The 21,317-nt window shown below is 44.4% G+C and overlaps 1 protein-coding gene across 2 annotated transcripts in view; it reads left to right on the top strand.

Annotated features, from left to right (window-relative positions):
• The window catches only part of PPP2R2A (protein phosphatase 2 regulatory subunit Balpha), a 40,297-nt gene extending 24,852 nt beyond the window's left edge, over window positions 1-15,445 (top strand). For both annotated transcript variants that reach the window (XM_032712443.1, XM_032712442.1), the window contains exons 3-10: window positions 3,847-3,944; window positions 6,882-7,047; window positions 7,535-7,647; window positions 8,444-8,621; window positions 9,246-9,410; window positions 10,437-10,606; window positions 11,822-11,913; window positions 14,445-15,445. In XM_032712443.1, coding sequence (XP_032568334.1) covers window positions 3,847-3,944; window positions 6,882-7,047; window positions 7,535-7,647; window positions 8,444-8,621; window positions 9,246-9,410; window positions 10,437-10,606; window positions 11,822-11,913; window positions 14,445-14,724 — 1,262 coding nt within the window. In that variant the 3' untranslated portion in view covers window positions 14,725-15,445. The remainder of the gene's footprint in view (window positions 1-3,846; window positions 3,945-6,881; window positions 7,048-7,534; window positions 7,648-8,443; window positions 8,622-9,245; window positions 9,411-10,436; window positions 10,607-11,821; window positions 11,914-14,444) is intronic.
• The last annotated feature ends 5,872 nt before the right edge of the window (window positions 15,446-21,317 follow it).

Genomic DNA, 21,317 nt, shown 5'->3' with positions numbered 1-21,317 from the left:
TGGGCAGTGGGAAGGGATGGGTTGGGAGCACTTAGCTGGGAAGGGGTGGGTTAGGATCACTTGTTTGGGAAGGGATGGGTTAGGATCACTTGTTTGGGAAGGGATGGGTTAGGATCACTTGTTTGGGAAGGGATGGGTTAGGATCACTTAGTTGGGAAGGGATGGGTTGGGAGCACTTAGCTGGGAAGGGATGGGTTAGGATCACTTAGTTGGGAAGGGATGGGTTAGGAGCACTTAGTTGGGAAGGGATGGGTTAGGAGCACTTAGTTGGGAAGGGATGGGTTAGGATCACTTAGTTGGGAAGGGGTGGGTTAAGATCACTTAGTTGGGAAGGGATGGGTTAAGATCACTTAGTTGGGAAGGGATGGGTTAGGAGCACTTAGTTGGGAAGGGATGGGTTAGGATCACTTAGTTAGGAAGGGGTGGGTTAGGATCACTTAGTTGGGAAGGGATGGGTTAGGAGCACTTGTTTGGGAAGGGGTGGTTTAGGAGCACTTGTTTGGGAAGGGGTTGGTTAGGATCACTTAGTTGGGAAGGGATGGGTTAGGATCACTTAGTTGGGAAGGGATGGGTTAGGATCACTTAGTTGGGAAGGGATGGGTTAGGAGCACTCAGCAGTATTGGGAAGGGATGGATTAGGAGCACTCAGCATGGGAAGGGATGGGTTAGGATCACTTTGCAGCATTGGGAAGGGATGGGTTAGGAAGGGATGGGTTGGGAGCACTCAGCAGTGTTGGGAAGGGATGGGTTAGGAGAAGGGATGGGTTAGGAGAAGGGATGGGTTAGGAGAAGGGATGGGTTAGGAGAAGGGATGGGTTAGGAGAAGGGATGGGTTAGGAGAAGGGATGGGTTAGGAGAAGGGGTGGGTTAGGATCACTCAGCAGCTCTGTGTTTGCAGCTCCCACTTGGAGGCTGGAACACAAACAGCATGGACACAGGGAGGAGGCAGCAGGGCTGGGGATGGACACAGGGAGGAGGCAGCAGGGCTGGGGATGGACACAGGGAGGAGGCAGCAGGGCTGGGGATGGACACAGGGAGGAGGCAGCAGGGCTGGGGATGGACACAGGGAGGAGGCAGCAGCAAGGCTGGGGATGGACACAGGGAGGAGGCAGCAGGGCTGGGGATGGACACAGGGAGGAGGCAGCAGCAAGGCTGGGGATGGACACAGGGAGGAGGCAGCAGCAAGGCTGGGGATGGACACAGGGAGGAGGCAGCAGCAAGGCTGGGGATGCTTCTTTGCTGTCGTGGTGCTGCAGGACTGAAATAATCCTACAGGAATTACAATTACCACTGGAAAAGAGAAGGATAAGACTGATTTTTTCTTTTGGCAAGGAGAATGTTAACAGAGATGAGACTCCCCAGGCGAATCAGTGCCCTGTGGAACATGAAATGCTTCCCCTGTCAGTTCTCCAACACCATTAAACCCTCCCAGCTCATCACCAGTGCCCTGATGTCCAGCTCTGTCTCTGGCCAAGGTATGGGAATGTGGTATTCCAAAGGGGGAGTTACTGGGTTTGGAGGTACCACTGGTTGTTTTGCTCTCCAGTGCTGATTCCTGTGTGAAATCAGCATCTCAGCCCTGCTCTGGGAATGCTCCAACATGTTTTCTGTCACTTCCTTAGGACGTTTTGGAAAGGGAACAATCCAGGATTGCTCACATGGGATTTATTGATTTGAGTTTAAAAACTAATTAATATTTTTCCATTGCAATTGCTGCTAAGGAATGTGTTTTGTCTTTAATTTAAAACTGATCCAAGTACTTGGAATGATCTGCAGGGTGTCCATCAGGCACTGGAGAGTTTTCCAGGACCTTGGCACCACTGACTGAACCTGTTGGACTCTTTGGAGATGCTGAAAATTCATTTGTGCAGTTGAGTCTGTGACAGAGCAGGACCTGTAACTTGGAGGTCACTGGGGGAAAGCTTGGATGATCCTGAAAGTTAAAATAAATGTAAAAGGCATTAATGGCTGGGATAACTACAAATAACTGCTATATATGAGACTTGTATTATTAGTAAATACAGAACATATATGACTAGACCTAAGAAAATGGAGATTTCATCCTTAATTTAAGGCTTTTGTGGCTGTTGTTCCTGCCTGTTCCAATTATAAGACTTTTGACTTTGTGAAACTTTCACCAAATAAGTGCAAGGATGAATTTATCCATCTATTCCTAGATAGATATATAAGATTTTTAAGGCAATTTTCCCTTTGCTCTTTTCTCCCATGGACACATTGGATCTGTTGATAACTTGCTGTATCATCTTACCAAGACTGTCATAGCCTGTTCAGTGTCTGTGTTTTTCACAGTGGTAATTATTCTGTGTACTTCTCACTGCTGACAGCTCAGTTGCCTTGTTCTTCTCCAATTAATTGATAACTTCCTTAAGGTCTCTTCCCATCAGTGATGTGGTTTGCATTGTGGGGCATAGTCTAAATGAGATTTTTTGGTTTGCACTTCACTCTTTTTGCTGGCTTTGATTAATTCTTTATGCCCCTTTCACCTGTGAAAGGTCCATATTTAATGGCAGCTCTTCAGCTGAGTGCTTTGCAGCCTCACAGATGGGAGGGAAATCACTTCATCTGGGGCACAAATACATGACAAAAAGGAAGGGCTGGCTGAGGTAACCACTGCCTTCCAGGGGGGAAAGGATGTGCCCCCAAATCCCAGTTTTTCTGTGTGAGATCTTGACCCTGGTTTATCTGTGTGCAAGGTGACAGCATGTTTTTATCCTTAACTCCGTGTTCTTGGGGAGTTTAAATCCGTGTTTTTGAGCAGATAACCACGGCAGGGGGTGGATGGGGCAGTTTAAGCTTTAATGGGACATAACAGGGCACAGAGGAGCTGTGCTTTAGCTCCAAGTCGAGCAGATACCAACCTTTTGTAACTCTAAAATGCTGTGAATGAAATGTTCTGAGATGGAGAATAAGGAAACCACCCTGTAGGAAATACTGTTTATCCCCGTTTGACTGCTGTGGGAGTAAAGTCCCCTGAAGACTTTTGTGTGTGGAAAAACTCTCAGGTACTTTCTCCTGCAGGAAATGAGGTTTATGTCGTTGTGTTGCAATTCTAGTGTTTGAAAAATGGTTTGGCTTCTGATTCTGTATTGGAGAGTACGAGGGGCAAGGTGTGCACCTGGAAATGGGAATTGTGGTTGTAACTTGTCCTTTTTGCTGTGTGAGCAGCTCACTTTGATACTAGGGATTGCTCTTCTTGTCTGTGTATATCACTATTTAATTTTAGCACTGATAAAAATACTCGTGGTCATGCAAACCTTCCTCATCCAGAAGAAATACTTAAATTTTTCAGAGACTGATGAGTTTATTTCCTGATTTTCTGTACCTGTTTGTTCCTTGCATTCCTTGGGCACTGATGTCTGAACTTCTCTACCCTGATACCTTTTGCCCTTAAGTTGTCAAATGTGTACAGAATCCTTAAAAAAAAAAAAAGATGCTTTAAGCTCATGTGGGTAATGATTGTATTTAAATCCTCTATCAGGAATAACTGGGAAGATAAAGGTAGGAATATTTATGTACACAATTTTTCTGTGCTGGTACAGCTGAAGTAGAGTCATAGCAGAAAATATAACAAGATATAAAACCTTTAAAAACCAAGCAATGCAGAACAGTGAGCCTTTAACTCTGGCATGGTGAACTCTTAACTGCTTTTCAAATGTGAAGTTTAAAAAATGACTGCTGTATTTTAAAAGAAATTATTTGCATTTTATGATACAAATATCCTTAAATCAAAGTATGGATTTTCTTTTACACTTATCATAGTTTTCTTGGTCACTTGGTAATGAGAACAATTATGAACTGGGGGGGGTTATTTCTGTTTTTCTGCAGCTGATATAATTTCTACAGTAGAATTTAACCATTCTGGAGAGTTGTTAGCAACAGGAGACAAGGGAGGGAGAGTTGTCATCTTTCAGCAGGAGCAGGAGGTGAGTCTGTCTAATTACACCATATTAAATGTTCTGTTCTTATCCATTCCCTTTTTAAGGAAAGGGAGCATGCTTTTATAAAAAAACTGTAAGACAAAGTGAATGTCTGTGTTAGGAGTGATAAAAATAATGCCATTTAAGAGTAAAGAAATTAATGAGAACTTTGTGACACCGATAGGAATTATTTTATGCACTCTTAATGTGGTCTAAAGAATGTTTGAAGTGAAAAGCAGAAAGTGGGGGTAGGACAGGAAAGGCCTTGAGGGAGCTGAAGTTGGTTCTTCCAATGACTCTGCCTGGCTGGGATGATGATTTCAGATTTCCCTGGAGCTGGGGAAATTAAAAGTAACCCTTAAGCAAATGTGTGCCTGTGACCTCAGATGTCCTTTTCCATTCTGATATCAGTCAGGTAAAATCACACAACCATAACAGCAAAGGGATCTTCTCATTTAACCCTTGTTCCTTTGGTCTTTGGGCTCTAATCCCATGTTGGAGGTGGGAAGCTATGAGCTGGAGTGCCTGATTTTTTTTTAAACTAAGGCTGAGGTTGGAAGTTGTTTTGCTTAGAATGTATTCCAGGGAGAGGATAATCCAGGATATTCCAGGGAGATGTCACCTCCCTGCCCAGAAACGTCAGGCTGTTGCTTTTTCCTTAGTGTTTCATTCAAATTCAATCCCAAAAATCCCAAACCGCAGGAATTCCCAGCCCAAGTTGCTCTGTGCCGGCACGTGGGAATGGCACCTTCCCTGTCCCGGTAAATCCCCTCGGTCAGTGCTGACATCTAGTGGGGGCTGCCCTGCCCTGCCCAGCTCCTCTGGCACCAATTCCTGAGGTGTTTGGTGGCTTTTTGTTGTTTTCTTTCTATTGTTTTTTAATTATTTTTCAACTCTTTTGGGTTTTACCTTGATTCCTGTAAGGGTGCTTTAATGTAACTCAGAGCTCATTGCCTGTTCCCGTGAGCTGTGCTTGAGGCACTCCTTGTTTTTTGGTGTGTAAATCCTTCTGATCTGGGATCCAGCTGTGGGAAGAACCCCCTGGGCTGGCACATTAAGTTGCACAGGATTATTTTTGGCATAATTTGACTGCTGGACTTTTAGGGAACGGACAGCGAGGACTTGGTAGTTAGTTCTGCCATACACACAGCTGTCTGGAGCAGGTTTTATGTGTGAAAGTACCTAAAATACGAGTATTTAACTTGGATTTCTGTGCCCCCTTCTGTGCTGCTGCATTCCAGAGCTTTGCAGGCCACACCTGCAACACTTAACAGAGCACAGAGCTGTACAAACCTGTGGGACTTTACCCACTGCCAAAAGTGGTGCCACCTCCGGGCTGGAATGTGGCAGGCAGTGACATCAGAGCAGCACCAGGCAGGAAATGAGTGTGGATCTCACAGAAACTGGGCAGGAATTTGTGTGGGCAGCCTGTAATTACCTCAACTGCATTTTAACATCAGGCACTGGGGCCAGCACCTCTCCTTGGTTTGATTGATTTTTTTTTTTTTGCTTTGAGCCCCATGAGATAGTTTTTAGATTTTGCTTTTCTCCCCAGGATGGATTTCATATATTATTGGCTTTAGGTATTACTCTGCTCCTGTGGAGTTTTACTAGCATACACACACAGACTGTTTAAGCCTCCATCATTATGGTAAGCATGGAATTGAAGGAAAGTTGCCTGAATTTCCTAAGGCATTTCCTACAGCACAATGGATTTCCTTTCCCTGCAGCGACCCAGCTCCACTTGTTAGTTCTAACTGAGACTTGGAACAAAGTCCCTTCCGTTCTCCAGGGTGGGAAAGCCTGGAAGGGAGAGGTGTGGTACAGAATTCCAGTGCCAAATTTGATTTCGAAGCATTTTGTCCACTTTTTCCCTTCCCCCCTCAGCTTATTTTGAAGTGTCAGAATTCCTGACAGCTCTCAGTGTGAGGGGATGAAGCAGCAGAAAACGATGGGAGGAATGTGACAGATGTGTGTTTGGGGGAGGTCCTGAGGGATGAAAGGAGCAGAGGACGTGAGACACAGGAGGAGGAAGGAGCAAAGTCCCCAGTCAAGAGGAGATATCACAGCAAAGGCATCTGATGGTGCAATCCCTGCAGTGGGTGGGACAGGAATAAATCACTGAATTCATCTTGAGCCCAGCTCAGGTGTCCCTGGGGAGCGCTGGGGCACAAATGGCTCCAGTTTTCCATCATCCATGGCAGGGACTTGAAGGTTCAGTCCATGCAGTGCAACCTAAACCACAGCTTTTGGAGAGGGGATCATGCAAATCCGGGTGGGTTTCAGTTTTCCAAGCATTTCCACCTTCCAGGGGTGACTCCAGTGTCAGAGATGTATTCAGCAGAGGTGTTAAGGTTGGTTTTTTTTCCCCTTCTAGAATGAGGAAGAAAAAAAGCTTCTTAAGCAGTTTAGAAGCTCTCAGGGAACGTGGGGATTATAAACCAGGATAGTGGAGCTGCTGGTACAAATTTAGAGGTGACATGTGGGATTTCCATAATGTGCCTGGAGAGCTGGAACGTACTCACTGAGTAGATCTGCCATATGTGTGTCTGGGTAGTAGGGGAAGGAATATTCTCCCTAAAAAACCAAAGGTGGAAAAATTAAAGGTGAGAGAATGATGAGGATTTTTGTTTGTTTGTTTTTTAAAGAAAATGTTTAGGCAAAGCAGTTTTTATATTCAGCTTCTTGGAATTAATATGAGAACTTGCTGGATATTCACATGGCCCAGGGGAATTTCTGGGAACTTTAGGAATCACAAGTTGCTGCAATAACTGTTTCTTCTCTGATGTTTTCTTAGTCAAAATAGTAGAAACTCTAACCACGTTCTTGCAAGAGAGATAATCCTGTATTTGTCTATTCTACAGACTTGTTAAAATAAACCAGCCTTGCAAAGCATATTCTGTCCATTGCATATGTAACTTGATCATTTAATTCTCTTTTTAGAACAAAACCCAGTCTCACAGTAGGGGAGAATACAATGTTTACAGTACCTTTCAAAGCCATGAACCAGAGTTTGACTACTTGAAAAGTTTAGAAATTGAAGAGAAGATCAACAAAATTAGGTGGTTACCCCAGAAAAATGCTGCTCAGTTTTTATTGTCTACAAATGGTAAGTTGTGACTTCATTTGTCGTGGTCGTGTGTTATTACATAGGTTTGCTGTTAGGATTGGGTCTAACCCTCTCCACTGCCCAAAGGCTGGAATCAAGCTGGGTTTAAATGCAAGTATCTGGAGTTGTGGCTCTTCTGGCTTCCCTGGGCACGGGGTGGGGGATTTGGGATTTGGTTGCTTTATAGCCCAGGGCCTTCACCCAGCAGCGCTCAGCACCTTCATGGGTGTGAGTCCCTGTGCCAGAGCTTACATTATTCATGACAATCCCTGTCCTAACTGAAACTTGGCTCCAACTTCTTTTATAAAAAGAACAAACCGTGGAGGAGGTTTTTTAATGCTTTTTCTCTTGCCTTGTTTTCCCCAAGCAGCATTTTTGTCTTTTTTGGTGCTCGTGGGCGGCCTTGTCTTGTTCGAAGGCATCAGCGCTGACAACTGGTGTCTCTGCCACAGCTCCCATTTTGAAACTGTGGCTGTTTTCATTTCAGATAAAACAATAAAGTTATGGAAAATCAGTGAAAGGGACAAAAGACCAGAGGGTTATAATTTAAAGGAGGAAGATGGACGGTATAGGGATCCTACTACAGTTACAACACTACGGGTGAGTAGCTCACTCAGGACCACATTCAGGTCATTCCTCTCTCCCTCCCTCAGCACAGACCAGGGAGTAACTGCCCCATCAGATCCTTAATTTTTCTGTGATACCACAGAAATATTTAAGTCTGAGGTGCTTTTGAGATATTTCAGCCAGCTCGGTGTGTCAGAGGACTGTGATTTTAATGCTGATATTTGAGATATTTCAGCCAGCTCGGTGTGTCGAAGGACTGTGATTTTAATGCTGATATTTGAGATATTTCAGCCAGCTCGGTGTGTCAGAGGACTGTGATTTTAATGCTGATATTTGAGATATTTCAGCCAGCTCGGTGTGTCAGAGGACTGTGATTTTAATGCTGATATTTGAGATATTTCAGCCAGCTCGGTGTGTCGAAGGACTGTGATTTTAATGCTGATATTTGAGATATTTCAGCCAGCTCGGTGTGTCAGAGGACTGTGATTTTAATGCTGATATTTGAGATATTTCAGCCAGCTCGGTGTGTCGAAGGACTGTGATTTTAATGCTGATATTTGAGATATTTCAGCCAGCTCGGTGTGTCAGAGGACTGTGATTTTAATGCTGATATTTGAGATATTTCAGCCAGCTCAGTGTGTCGAAGGACTGTGATTTTAATGCTGATATTTGAGATATTTCAGCCAGCTCGGTGTGTCAGAGGACTGTGATTTTAATGCTGATATTTGAGATATTTCAGCCAGCTCGGTGTGTCAGAGGACTGTGATTTTAGGTGCTGGTGTTGGTGGTGTGTTCACCCCTCCCACCTGCCTTGCTGTGTGTGTTGCAGGTGCCAGTGTTCAGGCCCATGGACCTCATGGTGGAAGCCAGTCCCCGGAGGATATTTGCCAATGCTCACACGTATCACATCAATTCCATCTCCATCAATAGTGATTATGAAACGTATTTGTCTGCAGACGACCTGCGGATCAACCTGTGGCACCTAGAAATCACAGACAGGAGTTTTAGTATCCTTTTGCCATTGTTTGGTGGGATGGGAACAAGGAAACTGTTGGATTTTATTTGCTTTCATGAGAAATGTTTTGTGTGGCATGTTTTGTCAGTGTTATTTCTCCTTAGTAATTGTAAGGGCTTCTGGAGAGCACAGGGAAATCATGGAATGGTTTGAGTTGGAAGGGAGCTTAGGGATCACCTTGTTCCACCCCCTGCCATGGGCAGGGACACCTTCCACTAGCCCAGGTTGCTCCAGCCTGGCCCTGGACACTTCCAGGGATGGAGCAGCCACAGCTTCTTTGGACAACCTGTGCTATGTTTTTAACTATAATGTAATAGTGTACTTAGAATTTAAGCATATTAAATATTAAAAACTTGGGTGATAATCCATAGCACAGAACTAATTACTGCTGCAGTGGGGCAGAAACGAAGGAGGTTTTGCTGTTAGAAGAATTAACTTCAAACTGATGGAGAATGTGATGTCACCATTTTGCTTTCCAGGCAAATCGATTTTAACTTTTACCTGGTTTATGACCAAGTTCCTCAGGCCCGGCAGAGCTTTGCTGAATACATTTCAAGCTGAAAAATCCCAAATCCCCTGTGCAGAGCAGAGCAGATTCCTTATCAGGGTGCTGCAGACATTGTAGATATCAAGCCTGCCAACATGGAGGAGCTGACGGAGGTGATCACGGCCGCCGAGTTCCACCCCAACAGCTGCAGCACCTTCGTGTACAGCAGCAGTAAAGGCACCATCCGCCTCTGCGACATGAGGGCGTCAGCTCTCTGTGACAGACACTCAAAGTGTGAGTTGTCCCCCCCTTTGCAGTGTCTCATGGGCAGTGGGACATCTGGCTGTTGGCTCAGACCTAGCGTTCAGTGAGATGTTAAACGCTGGAGGGTGGGGGTGTGTTCGTACTGGATTTCTGTGCTGTACAAAATTTAAATAAATCTGAAATTTAGGTTCATATTTGGCCAAAGTAGTGAATCACAGAATCACAGAACCAGCTGGATTGGAAGGGACCTCAGAGATCATCCAGTCCAACCCTTGATCCAACCCCGCCGTGGTTCCCAGCCCATGGCACTGATGCCACATCCAGGCTCACCTTAAAAACCTCCAGGGATGGAGAATCCACCCCTTCCCTGGGCAGCCCATTCCAAGGGCTGAGCACCCTCTCTGCAAAGAAATTCTTCCTAATCTCCAACCTAACCCTCCCCTGGCACAGCTGAAGCCCGAGCCCTCTTGTCTTGCTGATGGTTGGGTGGGCAAAGAGACCAACCCCCAGCTGGCTCCCCCCTCCTGTCAGGGAGTTGCAGAGAGTGAGGAGGTCTCCCCTGAGCCTCCTCTTCTCCAGGCTGAACAGCCCCAGCTCCCTCAGCCTCTCCTCACAGCACTTGTGCTCCAGTCCCTTCCCCAGCCTCGTTGCTCTTCTCTGGCCCTGCTCCAGCCCCTCAATGTCCTTCCTGAGCTGAGGGCCCAGAGCTGGACACAGCACTCAAATAAGATGAGTAGCAGCTTCAGCTGGGGAGTCAGTGTAGACACTGCAGACTTCAGAGTCAAATACCACTTGATGCTGGAAATCTTGCACAAATAAGTGAAGATTTCACATATTAGCAAGTAATTCACTTGTTTAGAACCTGACCTTGATATGTGAAATGAATTTCAGAGTATGGCAACTGTATTATAGGGGTTTCTCCTTAAAGCTACTTTATATAACACGGAGTAGCCCAGTGTGGAAAGCTTGTTGAGAAAACGTTAATCTAATTTGGGTGTATCTTGAATTGAGGAGACACAAATTTACTCTTGAAATGCCTGTCTCGTTTTTACACAGTGTTTGAAGAGCCAGAAGATCCTAGCAACAGATCGTTCTTCTCTGAAATCATCTCTTCCATATCTGATGTCAAATTTAGCCATAGTGGTCGATATATGATGACTAGAGATTATCTGTCAGTGAAGATCTGGGATTTAAATATGGAAAACAGACCTGTGGAAACATACCAGGTATTGGGTGATGATCATGGAGGCTGGAAATGAAAACCTTCAGAGGCTGAGTCTTGCTGGTGGTCTTGGGGTGGCAAAGTTCCATTTTTGTCTGTAGGTGCAGGCAGAGCATCCGTGGGATTTGGGGGTCCCACGCTCCTGCTGGAGGATCTGGGTTCTCACAGGGCGATGGCAGAGCCCAAACCCATGGCTGGGGCTGGGAAAGCCTCCCCCTCACGCAGTGGGAATGTGGAAGGGGGATCTCCAGCAATGTGGGGGCCAGGACAGGCCTTCAGTTGACTTTATTTCCTGGAGGAAACAGGAGGTGAAACATTTCCTTGGCAGAGAATGTTTTGAGCTGCCCCTGAGAGGTGCTGGGCTGTTCCATTTGTTAGAAAGAGCTCTCGGGAGCAGTCCCAGGCCCTTCCTTGCTCTTGGCACAGTCCCTGGGCAGTTGTTTTCCTGGTGTGTTCATAGAATCACAGAATCAGCTGGGTTGGAAGGGACCTCAGAGATCATCAAGTCCAACCCTTGATCCAACCCCGCTGTGGTTCCCAGCCCATGGCACTGATGCCACATCCAGGCTCTGCTTAAAAACCTCCAGGGATGGAGAATCCCCCCCTTCCCTGGGCAGCCTATTCCAAGGGCTGAGCACCCTCTCTGCAAAGAAATTCTTCCCAATCTCCAACCTAAGCCTCCCCTGGCACAGCTGAAGCCTGAGCCCTCTTGTCTTGCTGATGGTTGCCTGGGCAAAGAGACCAACCCCCAGCTGGCTCCCCCCTCCTGTCAGGGAGTTGCAGAGAGTGAGGAGGTCTCCCCTGAGCCTCCTCTTCTCCAGGCTGAACAGCCCCAGCTCCCTCAGCCTCTCCTCACAGCACTTGTGCTCCAGTCCCTTCCCCAGCCTCGTTGCTCTTCTCTGGACCTGCTCCAGCCCCTCAATGTCCTTCCTGAGCTGAGGGCCCAGAGCTGGACACAGCACTCCAGGGGTGGCCTCACCAGCGCTGAGTCCAGGGCAAGAATCACTTCCTTGGACCTGTTGGCCACACTGTTCCTGAGCCAGGCCAGGATCCATTGGCCTTCTTGTCCCCCTGGGCACACTCTGGCTCCTGTTCAGCTCCCTGTCCATCCCCACTCCCAGCTCCCTTCCTGCCTGGCTGCTCTCCAGCCCCTCTGGCCCAGCCTGGAGCACTGCAGGGCTTGTTCTGCAGTGGCTCAGCTGTGTCCTGCTCTCCCCAGGTGCACGAATACCTCAGGAGTAAACTGTGCTCGCTCTATGAGAACGATTGCATCTTCGACAAGTTCGAGTGCTGCTGGAACGGCTTGGACAGGCAAGTGCAGTTCTGCTCTCTCTTCCACTTCAGCTCTTCCCAGGTTATTCTGAAAACAGGCAACGTGAAGCATGACCCTGAATAGCTGCTTTTATTCATGGACTGGCCTGGACAATGTTTTAGTCCTCCAGTGGATTTGAGCAGTGCATTAGCTCTGGAAGGAGCTGCCCCAGACCTGGTGGGGAATCCAGGTGTGTGTGTCCCCTCTAAGCTGCCTTGTCAAAACCCTATAATATGTATTTATATATAATTATAATCTATATATACATTATATATAATATATAATTTATATATAATATAAACTATTTTAATTTATATAGAGTTATAGATGATTTTAATATAATTTTTAAATTATATATAATATAGTGTATATATAGAATAATATATAAAAATCAATGTAAAGTATAAAATCTATATAATAAAAATTATCTATATTACATGTAAAATATACACAATAATATATGAAAATGAGTATAAAATATAAAATCTATGTAATACATTATATATTAAAACATTCCTGTGGCTGTAGCAGGTGTGGGAGGGGCTGTGCCTCCTTTCCACTTGGGTAACAAGGTGTGATTTGAGTGGGGACCCTCAGGCTCCATAAAAGCAGACATTTCTATATATAAAATATAAAATATATAAAGTAATTATTATAATTATATATAATATAATATATAGTATAATGTATAGTGTAATGTATAATAAAATTAAAGCAATATATAAATATATAGAATGTAAAATATTTTATAGTTATATATAATTTTTAATTATACATAATATATAGAATGGTAAAATAATATTTTATATATATAAATTATATATATAAGAATTATATATGAAGACATTCCCTGTGGCTGGAGCAGGTGTGGGTGAGGCTGTGCCTCCTTTCCATGTGTATAACAAGGTGTGATCCAAATGGGGATCCTCAAGCTCAATGAAAGCAGGAATTTCTATATATAAAATATATAAAATAATTATTATAATTATACAATATATAGTATAATATATAATAAATTAAAACAATATATTAGTATATAATGTAAGATAATTATAGTTATATATAATTTTATATATATATTTATGTTATATATGTTATATATAACATAATTATATGATATATTATATGATATGTAGGATAATAAAATAATATATGAAATAAATATAAAATATATATATTAAATTATATATTAAACATTCCCTGTGGCTGGAGCAGGTGTGGGTGAGGCTGTGTCTCCTCTGCACGTGTGTAACAAGGTGTGATTTGAGTGGGGACCCTCAGGCTCCATGAAAGCAGGAATTTCTATATATAAAATGTAAAATAATATAAAATAATGATTACAATTATATAATATATAGTATAAAATATAGTGTAATATATAATAAATTAAAACAATATATAAATATAATGTAAGATAATTATAGTTATATATAATTTTAATATATTTATTTTGTATATTATATGATATGTGGAATAATACAATAATATGTGAAATACATGTAAAATATATATATTAACTGATATATTAAACATCCCCTGTGGCTGGAGCAGGTGGGGGTGAGGCTGTGTCTCCTCTGCACGTGTGTAACAAGGTGTGATTTGAGTGGAGACCCTCAGGCTCCATAAAAGCAGGAATTTCTATATATAAAATATATAAAATATTTATTATAATTTTATAATATACAGTATAATATATAGTGTAATATATATACTATATATATTTGATATATAATATAATATATAGTGTAATATGTAGTAAATTAAAACAATATATTAGTATATAATGTAAGATAACTATAGTTATATATAATTTTATATATACTTATGTTATATATTATATATTATATGTAACATAATTATATGATATATTATATGATACGTAGGATAATAAAATAATAAATGAAATAAAATATATATATTAAATTATATATTAAGCATTCCCTGTGGCTGGAGCAGGTGTGGGTGAGGCTGTGCCTCCTTTCCATGTGTGTAACAAGGTGTGATTTGAGTGGAGACCCTCAGGCTCCATGAAAGCAGGAATTTCTATATATAAAATATAATATATATAGTATAATATATATAGTATAATATATAGTGTGATATATAATAAATTAAAACAATATCTTATATGTGAAATAAATGTAAAATATCTGTATAAAATGATATATGAACATCCCCTGTGGCTGGAGCAGGTGTGGGTGAGGCTGTGCCTCCTCTGCCCGTGTGTAACAAGGTGTGATTTGAGTGGGGACCCTCAGGCTCTATGAAAGCAGGAATTTATATATATAACATATAATATATAGTGTGATATATAATAAATTAAAACAATATATTATATGTGAAATAACTGTAAAATATCTGTATAAAATGATATATGAACATCCCCTGTGGCTGGAGCAGGTGTGGGTGAGGCTGTGCCTCCTCTGCCCCGCGTGTCCCAAGGCCTGATCCGAGCGGGGCCCCTCGGGCTCGCTGGAAGCAGGAATTCCCACTGACTTTTCCCTTCTTCCTCCCTCCCTCCCCCGTGCAGCATTGTCATGACAGGCTCCTACAACAACTTCTTCAGGATGTTTGACAGGAACACGAAGCGGGACGTCACCCTGGAGGCCTCCCGGGAGAACAACAAGCCCCGCACGGTGCTGAAGCCGCGCAAGGTCTGCGCCAGCGGCAAGAGGAAGAAGGACGAGATCAGCGTCGACAGCTTGGACTTCAACAAGAAGATCCTGCACACGGCCTGGCACCCCAAGGAGAACATCATCGCCGTGGCCACCACAAACAACTTGTATATATTTCAAGACAAGCTGAATTAGGGTTGGCATTCCTAACCGAAGAGTCACTTCCTGCATAGTTGAAATAGTTGAATTCTAGCATTTGTACCTGTAAGGAAAAGCGAGTGAGGTCCATTATGGCACCCCTTTCCAGTGTTTAAAAACGTGCCATATGACAACACACTTTTATAGCTCCATGGAGAAGGCTCTGTGGCTCTGTTGTCTCCATGCCTGCTAGCCATTTAGGTGAGGATAGGGCACTTTTTAATTTAAATGACTACTTGCACCATCTTGCCTAATGGACTAGACTGGACTGTATCAACATCGGTTTACTCCACTTTTTATGCCTTCCATTGTGATGACGTCAGACACAGGGAAAGCCTTCAATCATGCTATGGGATTTAATTGTGTAACCTCATTACTGTATCATTCGTGGCCCCCTTTTTTTATTAAATACAGCTCATTCTTGCTGTGGCTTGTAGCATTCCTCCTCCTTCTGGCCTCCTGGACTCCCCCCTTCCCCCTCGTCCCCCTCCACCTCGCCTTGGTGGTGGTGTATAGAAAAAAAAAAACAAAAACAAAATAAAGCACATAAAATGGGTCCGTTTGGGGTCAGTGGTAAAGGGGGTCTGTGTTGCAACAAATGTTTTAATAAACAGTTGACTGTAATCACTCCTTGCCATGTCTGGCACCAAAAAAAAAAAAAAGAGAAAATAAGGAAAAAAAAAAAAAAAACTACTGAATAAAAGTGACAAAGAATGGAGAATCTGTTTTCTTTTTTTTTTTTTTTTTAATCTACCTCTTTATACAAATACTCTGTGTTTTACCTTAGATGCATGAAAATAAAATGATGTTTTTTGTAATGATTTTAACCAGTATTAATTCTTTTTCCTGGGAATGAAGAGAGGGAGGGATTTCACAGGTACCTGCATTCACTCCTGAGTGACCAGGACACCACCAGCCCGTGTGTGAGCACTTCCATCCCAGCACCACCAGCTGCTGTTTGAGCTGAGCACTCACCTCCTCTTCCAGTTGTCCCTTGAAGGCTCTTTTTTCAAACTGTTGCTCAAATCAGAACGGGAATAGAACCTTCAGGTTTCAAAATCCGTTGTGTTACGGGCCCGATGTCTTAACGTTTGGTTTCGCCCTGGTTTTCTTTGATGCCTTGTTTTCAGGACAAAATACCTTGAATGCCTTGTTTGGAGCCCCGAGTCCCCCCGTGGCTTTGTGAGAAGTTGTCCGAGCTCGTGTGTGGCAGTTCTGTGGGATGTTCTGTGGCACCAGCACCCCGTGGTTCACAGGGAACGACTGCTCTGCCTCCTGCTGCTCCAGTGGCTGTGTTTTGTTGCTAGAACCGAGTGGAAATGTAGTTTTAGCCATGCAAGTGTCGCTTCTTGGCTTTGCCAACTTCCTGCACTCCCAGAAACGTTCGCTGGTGCAACGATCCCAAGGTGTGGATGTAGAAGCTGCATGAAATCAGTGTCTGTAGTGGTGTGAGAGATCCAAACTCCTCAGCACATCAGGCTTATCCAAAGATGAACTACATACTGATGCTTTATCAGGCTCATGAGTTTTTACCTCCAGGTGTTTTTGCTAATTGTGCTTTTAGGTTTTGCTCCTCCCTCCTGGAAATATTCAGTGACATTTAAAGTCGTAGTGAACTTACCTTGACTGGGAGAATTTTCACTTTTCAGCTGCCTATATTGAATTATTTCTGTGGCTTAGTTAGAGGTAGTTATTAAAATAATGCCTTTATGATTTGGTCAGCTGAGATACTGTTTCTGCTGTAAAACTCTGGCTGGGTTAGAGGTTGTCAACAAAACTACTCTTGCAATCACTCCTTTTAATTTCTCTTAAGTCCTTGTGCGGTGGTTTGAAAATGTAAAAATTCTAATATTTATTAATCTGGTTCTCTTCAACACAGTATTTGTCTTGTACCATGCATGCCTGACCATGAGCCTCTGTAAGGGTTTGACCTTTCTTCTCACCTGTCAGCCTTGTACAAACAACTGACCTGCCCCAGGGACAGCAGCTGTTTTTCCAGAGGGTGAATAAACTCGTGGGCCCTGCTGCACGTGACTCATTTTACTCCAACCAGACTTACTAATGGTTAAGGAAACAATCTGTTGAGTCACATTAATCATGTGTACAGGTGTTTACAGGCTCAGGGCCAAGGTTTATTCCTTACCTTAGCGGGAGGGTGAAGAGCTGATGAGATGTTTTTGCAAAGTTCACCTGTTTTGTGAAGGGTGTGGTTTGGGAAGATGAGGTCGTGGCACTGAGGCAGCTGCTCCTGAGCTGTCCCTGTCCCAAAGGATGCACTGAGGTGGTTCTCAGCACAGATCCAGAGGCTGTGGGGACATGAAGGTGGTACAGAGAGACCAGGTGGCTTCACCTAGAGCAATACTCCAGTCCCATCCTCCTCTGGGACCTCAGCTGGGCCTGCTGGGAGGGTTGAAGGCTTAGCTGGGGACAGGGGTTTGGGGTTGTTGGTAATGTGTCATCTGAGGTTTGATTTCTCCTCCCCAAACCCAGCTCCTGCCTGTGCTGTCACAATATCCAGCTCGAGGCTTCTCTAAGCACACTGTCCACTGATACTGCTGTAAATCGTCTATTTTATTAATAAAAGTCTGCAGAGAATACACTTTGTCAGGATGCTTTTTATCCCCTTTCCTGCCCCTCTCCTTTTCTCCAGGACAGGTGTTTTGGAAAGGGCTGGTCCCTTCCCTGTGCCCCCTGTTCTTGCCCCAGGCAGGAGGTGCTGGGTCACTGCCCTGGGCTCTATTTGTCATTTCCCTGCTGGGAAGTGCCTGGAAAACCCTGGATATGCAGCAGCACCTGCTTTCCTACTGCTCTGCTGAGGCAGGACTGCAGCATTTATTAGTTAAATCCCTATTCTTTTATTACCAGCCTATTGGGAACAAGGCCAGGTAATGCTGTCGAGCAGAAACCTGTAGTTTTCCCCCTCTTGGAGCAGGGCTGCAGGAGGCTGGAATACCAACGTTTTTCTAGGATTTTTCATTGTCATCTCAGGTTTGGGTACAACAGAGCCGGGAAGTAATTTCCTGTGTGCTGCTCTTCAGCTCTTCCCCTCGGGCTGTGGAGGTGTAAAACCTCCTGACTCGCATCAAACACTGCTTTTATTGAATAAAAGGGGCCTCTTTTTGCCCTTTGCCGTGGAATTGTGAAGGGTTGGTGTACTGGATCGAGGTGGGAAAGAGGCTGCAGTGTGATGATTCTGAGTGTCTGGAGCTGTTTGTGTTTGCCCTTAGCAAACATCTTATTTAACCTGCTGTGGAAAGGTTCGGGTTTGTGAAAACGAGCCGTGGCTGGAATAAAAACAGTGTTTGATTCTGCTGGGATACAGCTGAGAGGATAAAAAGCGTGAATCCCGTTTTTCCACGAGATGAATTTTATCCTTACATTTAAATCATCTCAACCTTTGCAAGCAGGAGAAAGCAGCGCTGGCTGTTTTCTTTCCGATGGTTTTCTGTGCCGGGGAATCTCCACTAGGAGGCAAAACGTTACCAAAAAGAGGTGGAGGCTTCAAAAAAACCGCGAGTGCTCGCGGTGAGGTGTGGCCGCTGTGCCTTGAAGTCACCTCCGGAGTCGACACTGGCATAAAATATCAAATCCAGGAAAATGTCAAATCCAAGGAAAGCATTTCCAGCATTTATCCCAGCAGGAAGAATCCAGCCGAGGTGTGCAGGGCGAGGAGCCCTCGTGCTGCTGGGCTGCAACAGGTTGGCATTTAGGAGTGTTAAATTAAGAAAATAAAAGTAATAATGGCGTGATTAAGACTTTATAGTGGTTTGGGTTGGAAGAGACCTTAGGGATTATCCAGTGCCACCCCTGCCATGGGCAGGGACACCTTCCACCAGCCCAGGTTGCTCCAGCCTGGCCTTGGACACTCCCAGGGATGGGGCAGCCACAGCTTCTCTTTATTTAATATGCTTCAAAGGTTAAGAACACCCTGGAACCGTGGGATAAAACAGTGGGATTAGCTTGGCTCAGGTAAATCAACTGCCTTAATATTTGTTTGATCTCAATCATCTTAAAGGCTTTTTTTTTCTTTTTTTGGAAGAGCACCCTTTTTCTGGCACTTCAGTCCAAAAAGCCTTTCCCAGGAATTTATGGCCATCGTTTCTCCTCTGTTAACGTGTGGTTTTCTGTCCCTCCAACCCTGCCATTGTCACAGCGTTTTCCATCCAAGGATTCAAATTACTTTACAAACATTAATTACATCATTTAAATGCCTCAAGGAACCCGTGGAGTGGCTCGAGCACAGGGCTCAAAGTCAGGCCTTGTGAATGCTATTTCTGGCTCTGCAGTGACTCACTCTATAATCTTGATCAATTTATTTCTGACTCACCAATTTTAATAGTCCCACTTGACTGATAAATATTCATGCCACAAGTGTTGTGGCAAAAGCTTCCTGAATGAGGGAGGTGACAAACAGTCCTGTTAACCTGTGATTTTAGGCCTGCAAAGTGGGATGGGGTTACCTGGGCAGGTTTTCTATTTAAAATCATAAGTAGCTCATTGTTCTGACTCCAATCTCGGGTGTCTCTGCGGCCCTTCCACCTGTAAGCATGTTTGATTAAATGGCTTTAATCACTGCTTGCTTTGTACTACACGTGGCTAATTCTCTCCCAGTGATATCCCAGAGACATCCAGATTTTCCACGAGATATTTAGTTGTCACTCAGGGCGTGCAGTCAAACTGGGAAGAAACGGTGGTGTTAAAAAAGGTGGGTTTTAAATGGCCAACATTAGTGGAGATGAAGATAAAAACCACTTGAAATGGGTATTCTAGTACAGGATGACTGTGACACTTGTGCATACAGGCTTTTTCTCTAGCTTGAAATAGTTCTGGCACAGAAATAAAGTGATTTCTTTGCATTTGCAACGGGGAGGTAACAAAGAACACTGATGGAGTTGTGTCTGTGTGGCTTCAGTCTGACTGTTGCTGTGAACTCCTACTGTGGGTACTGTAATGTTAAAAACCACAATTCATATTTTTATGGCTGCTGATGGGAGGAATTTATGGTATAAAAGGCTCCTTTACAGCTGTTGGAAGCAAAATGCTCATATATATATATATATATACACACATTCATATATATATATTCATATATATATTCATATATATATATTCATATATATATTTTATATATATATAATGTGTGTGTTTGAGATGGGACTTCAGTTACAAAGTTCCACCAAAAAGACTCTGGGCCTCCAAATAAACCTTAAAGTTGAGGTGATGTCAAACAGAACGAAGCTCATGATTTCTCAAGCTGCGAAAGCAAATGAAATAACTTGTTTTTAAATAAGTTACTCTTGCTGGTTCTCTCTGTCAGAGAATGCAGAAAAAGGAGATGAGAAGCAGAAGAATCTGCTCAGTGCCACACCAAATGCCCCTGGAAATCACTCTGCTGAGAAAGGGACCTGCCTGATTTTCTATTCAAAACTATCTCTTGAAATCAGTAATTTTAGAAGAACCTCATTTTCTGGATATGATAATTTCACAAAAGCAACAGGTAAATCCGTACTGAAGCTACTTGTGGAACGCCTGAAGAAACCTCAGCAGGGTCAGGCAGGTGTTTGCATCTATTTCTCTGCATTTTTAAAGCCTCTTCCATGGAAATTCAAATGTTACTCCTCAGCAAATAACCTGAGGTTGTCTCTTCATTTTCATACGGAAAGGAAACTGGTGCACACTCACCATTTGACTTTTTGTAGCTCGTTTTGCATCCCCGTTAGGAAATAAGTCCAATTTTGTAACAGCAATGCCACTGCTGATGATTAAAAAACCAACCATGCTCCAGGGTGGTTTGTGTGCTAAAGGCATCGTTTGGGGAGGACATTAATCTTAAAAAACATTAGTTCAGAGTGTCTTAACTGTGTTTCACGGACCTCATCGTTGGCTCAAAGTTACCTGAGGCTCTGGTCCCTCACAGTGCCCGGGGGACCAAGAAGGGCCCTGAACTCAGCACTGGGGAGGCCCCTCAAATCCTGGGATTGGTTCTGGGATGCTCAGTTCAGGAGGGACACGGAGGGGCTGGAGCGTGTCCAGGGAAGGGAACGGAGCTGGGAAGGGGCTGGAGCAGCAGGAGGGGCTGAGGGAGCTGGGGGGGCTCAGCCTGGAGAAAAGGAGGCTCAGGGGGGACCTTCTGGCTCTGCAACCCCCTGACAGGAGGGGGGAGCTGCCAGGGAACAAGGGACAGGAGGAGAGGGAACGGCCCCAAGCTGTGCCAGGGGAGGGTCAAGTTGGATATTGGAGTAATTCCTTCCTGGAAAGGGTTGGTTTAACATTGTAACTACCCAGGGAGGTTTGGAGTCCCCATCCCTGGAGGTGCCCAAGGAAGGCCTGGCCGTGCGCTCAGTGCTCTGGGCTGGGGGACGAGGTGGGGATGGGCCACAGGTGGGATGCGACGGCCTCGGGCGGCTTTTCCACCGCAAATAACTCTTTATTTGTGCGTTTCCGTGCCCCCGCTCCCCTCGGGCCGCCCCGCTGCCCTGACGCCGCCCGCCCTGCGCACGCGCGGGACGTGCGCGGCCGCGGGTCGCGCCATGGAGGGCGGGAGGGCGGAGAGCGGCGCGCGCCGCGCCTGCGCAGGCGCGCCGGGGCTG

This window comes from Chiroxiphia lanceolata, chromosome 28, assembly GCF_009829145.1.
Source record: "Chiroxiphia lanceolata isolate bChiLan1 chromosome 28, bChiLan1.pri, whole genome shotgun sequence".
Classification (NCBI taxonomy): Eukaryota; Metazoa; Chordata; class Aves; order Passeriformes; family Pipridae; genus Chiroxiphia; species Chiroxiphia lanceolata.
Note: the sequence above shows the minus strand (reverse complement) of the source record. Positions and strands in the feature narration are given on the sequence as shown.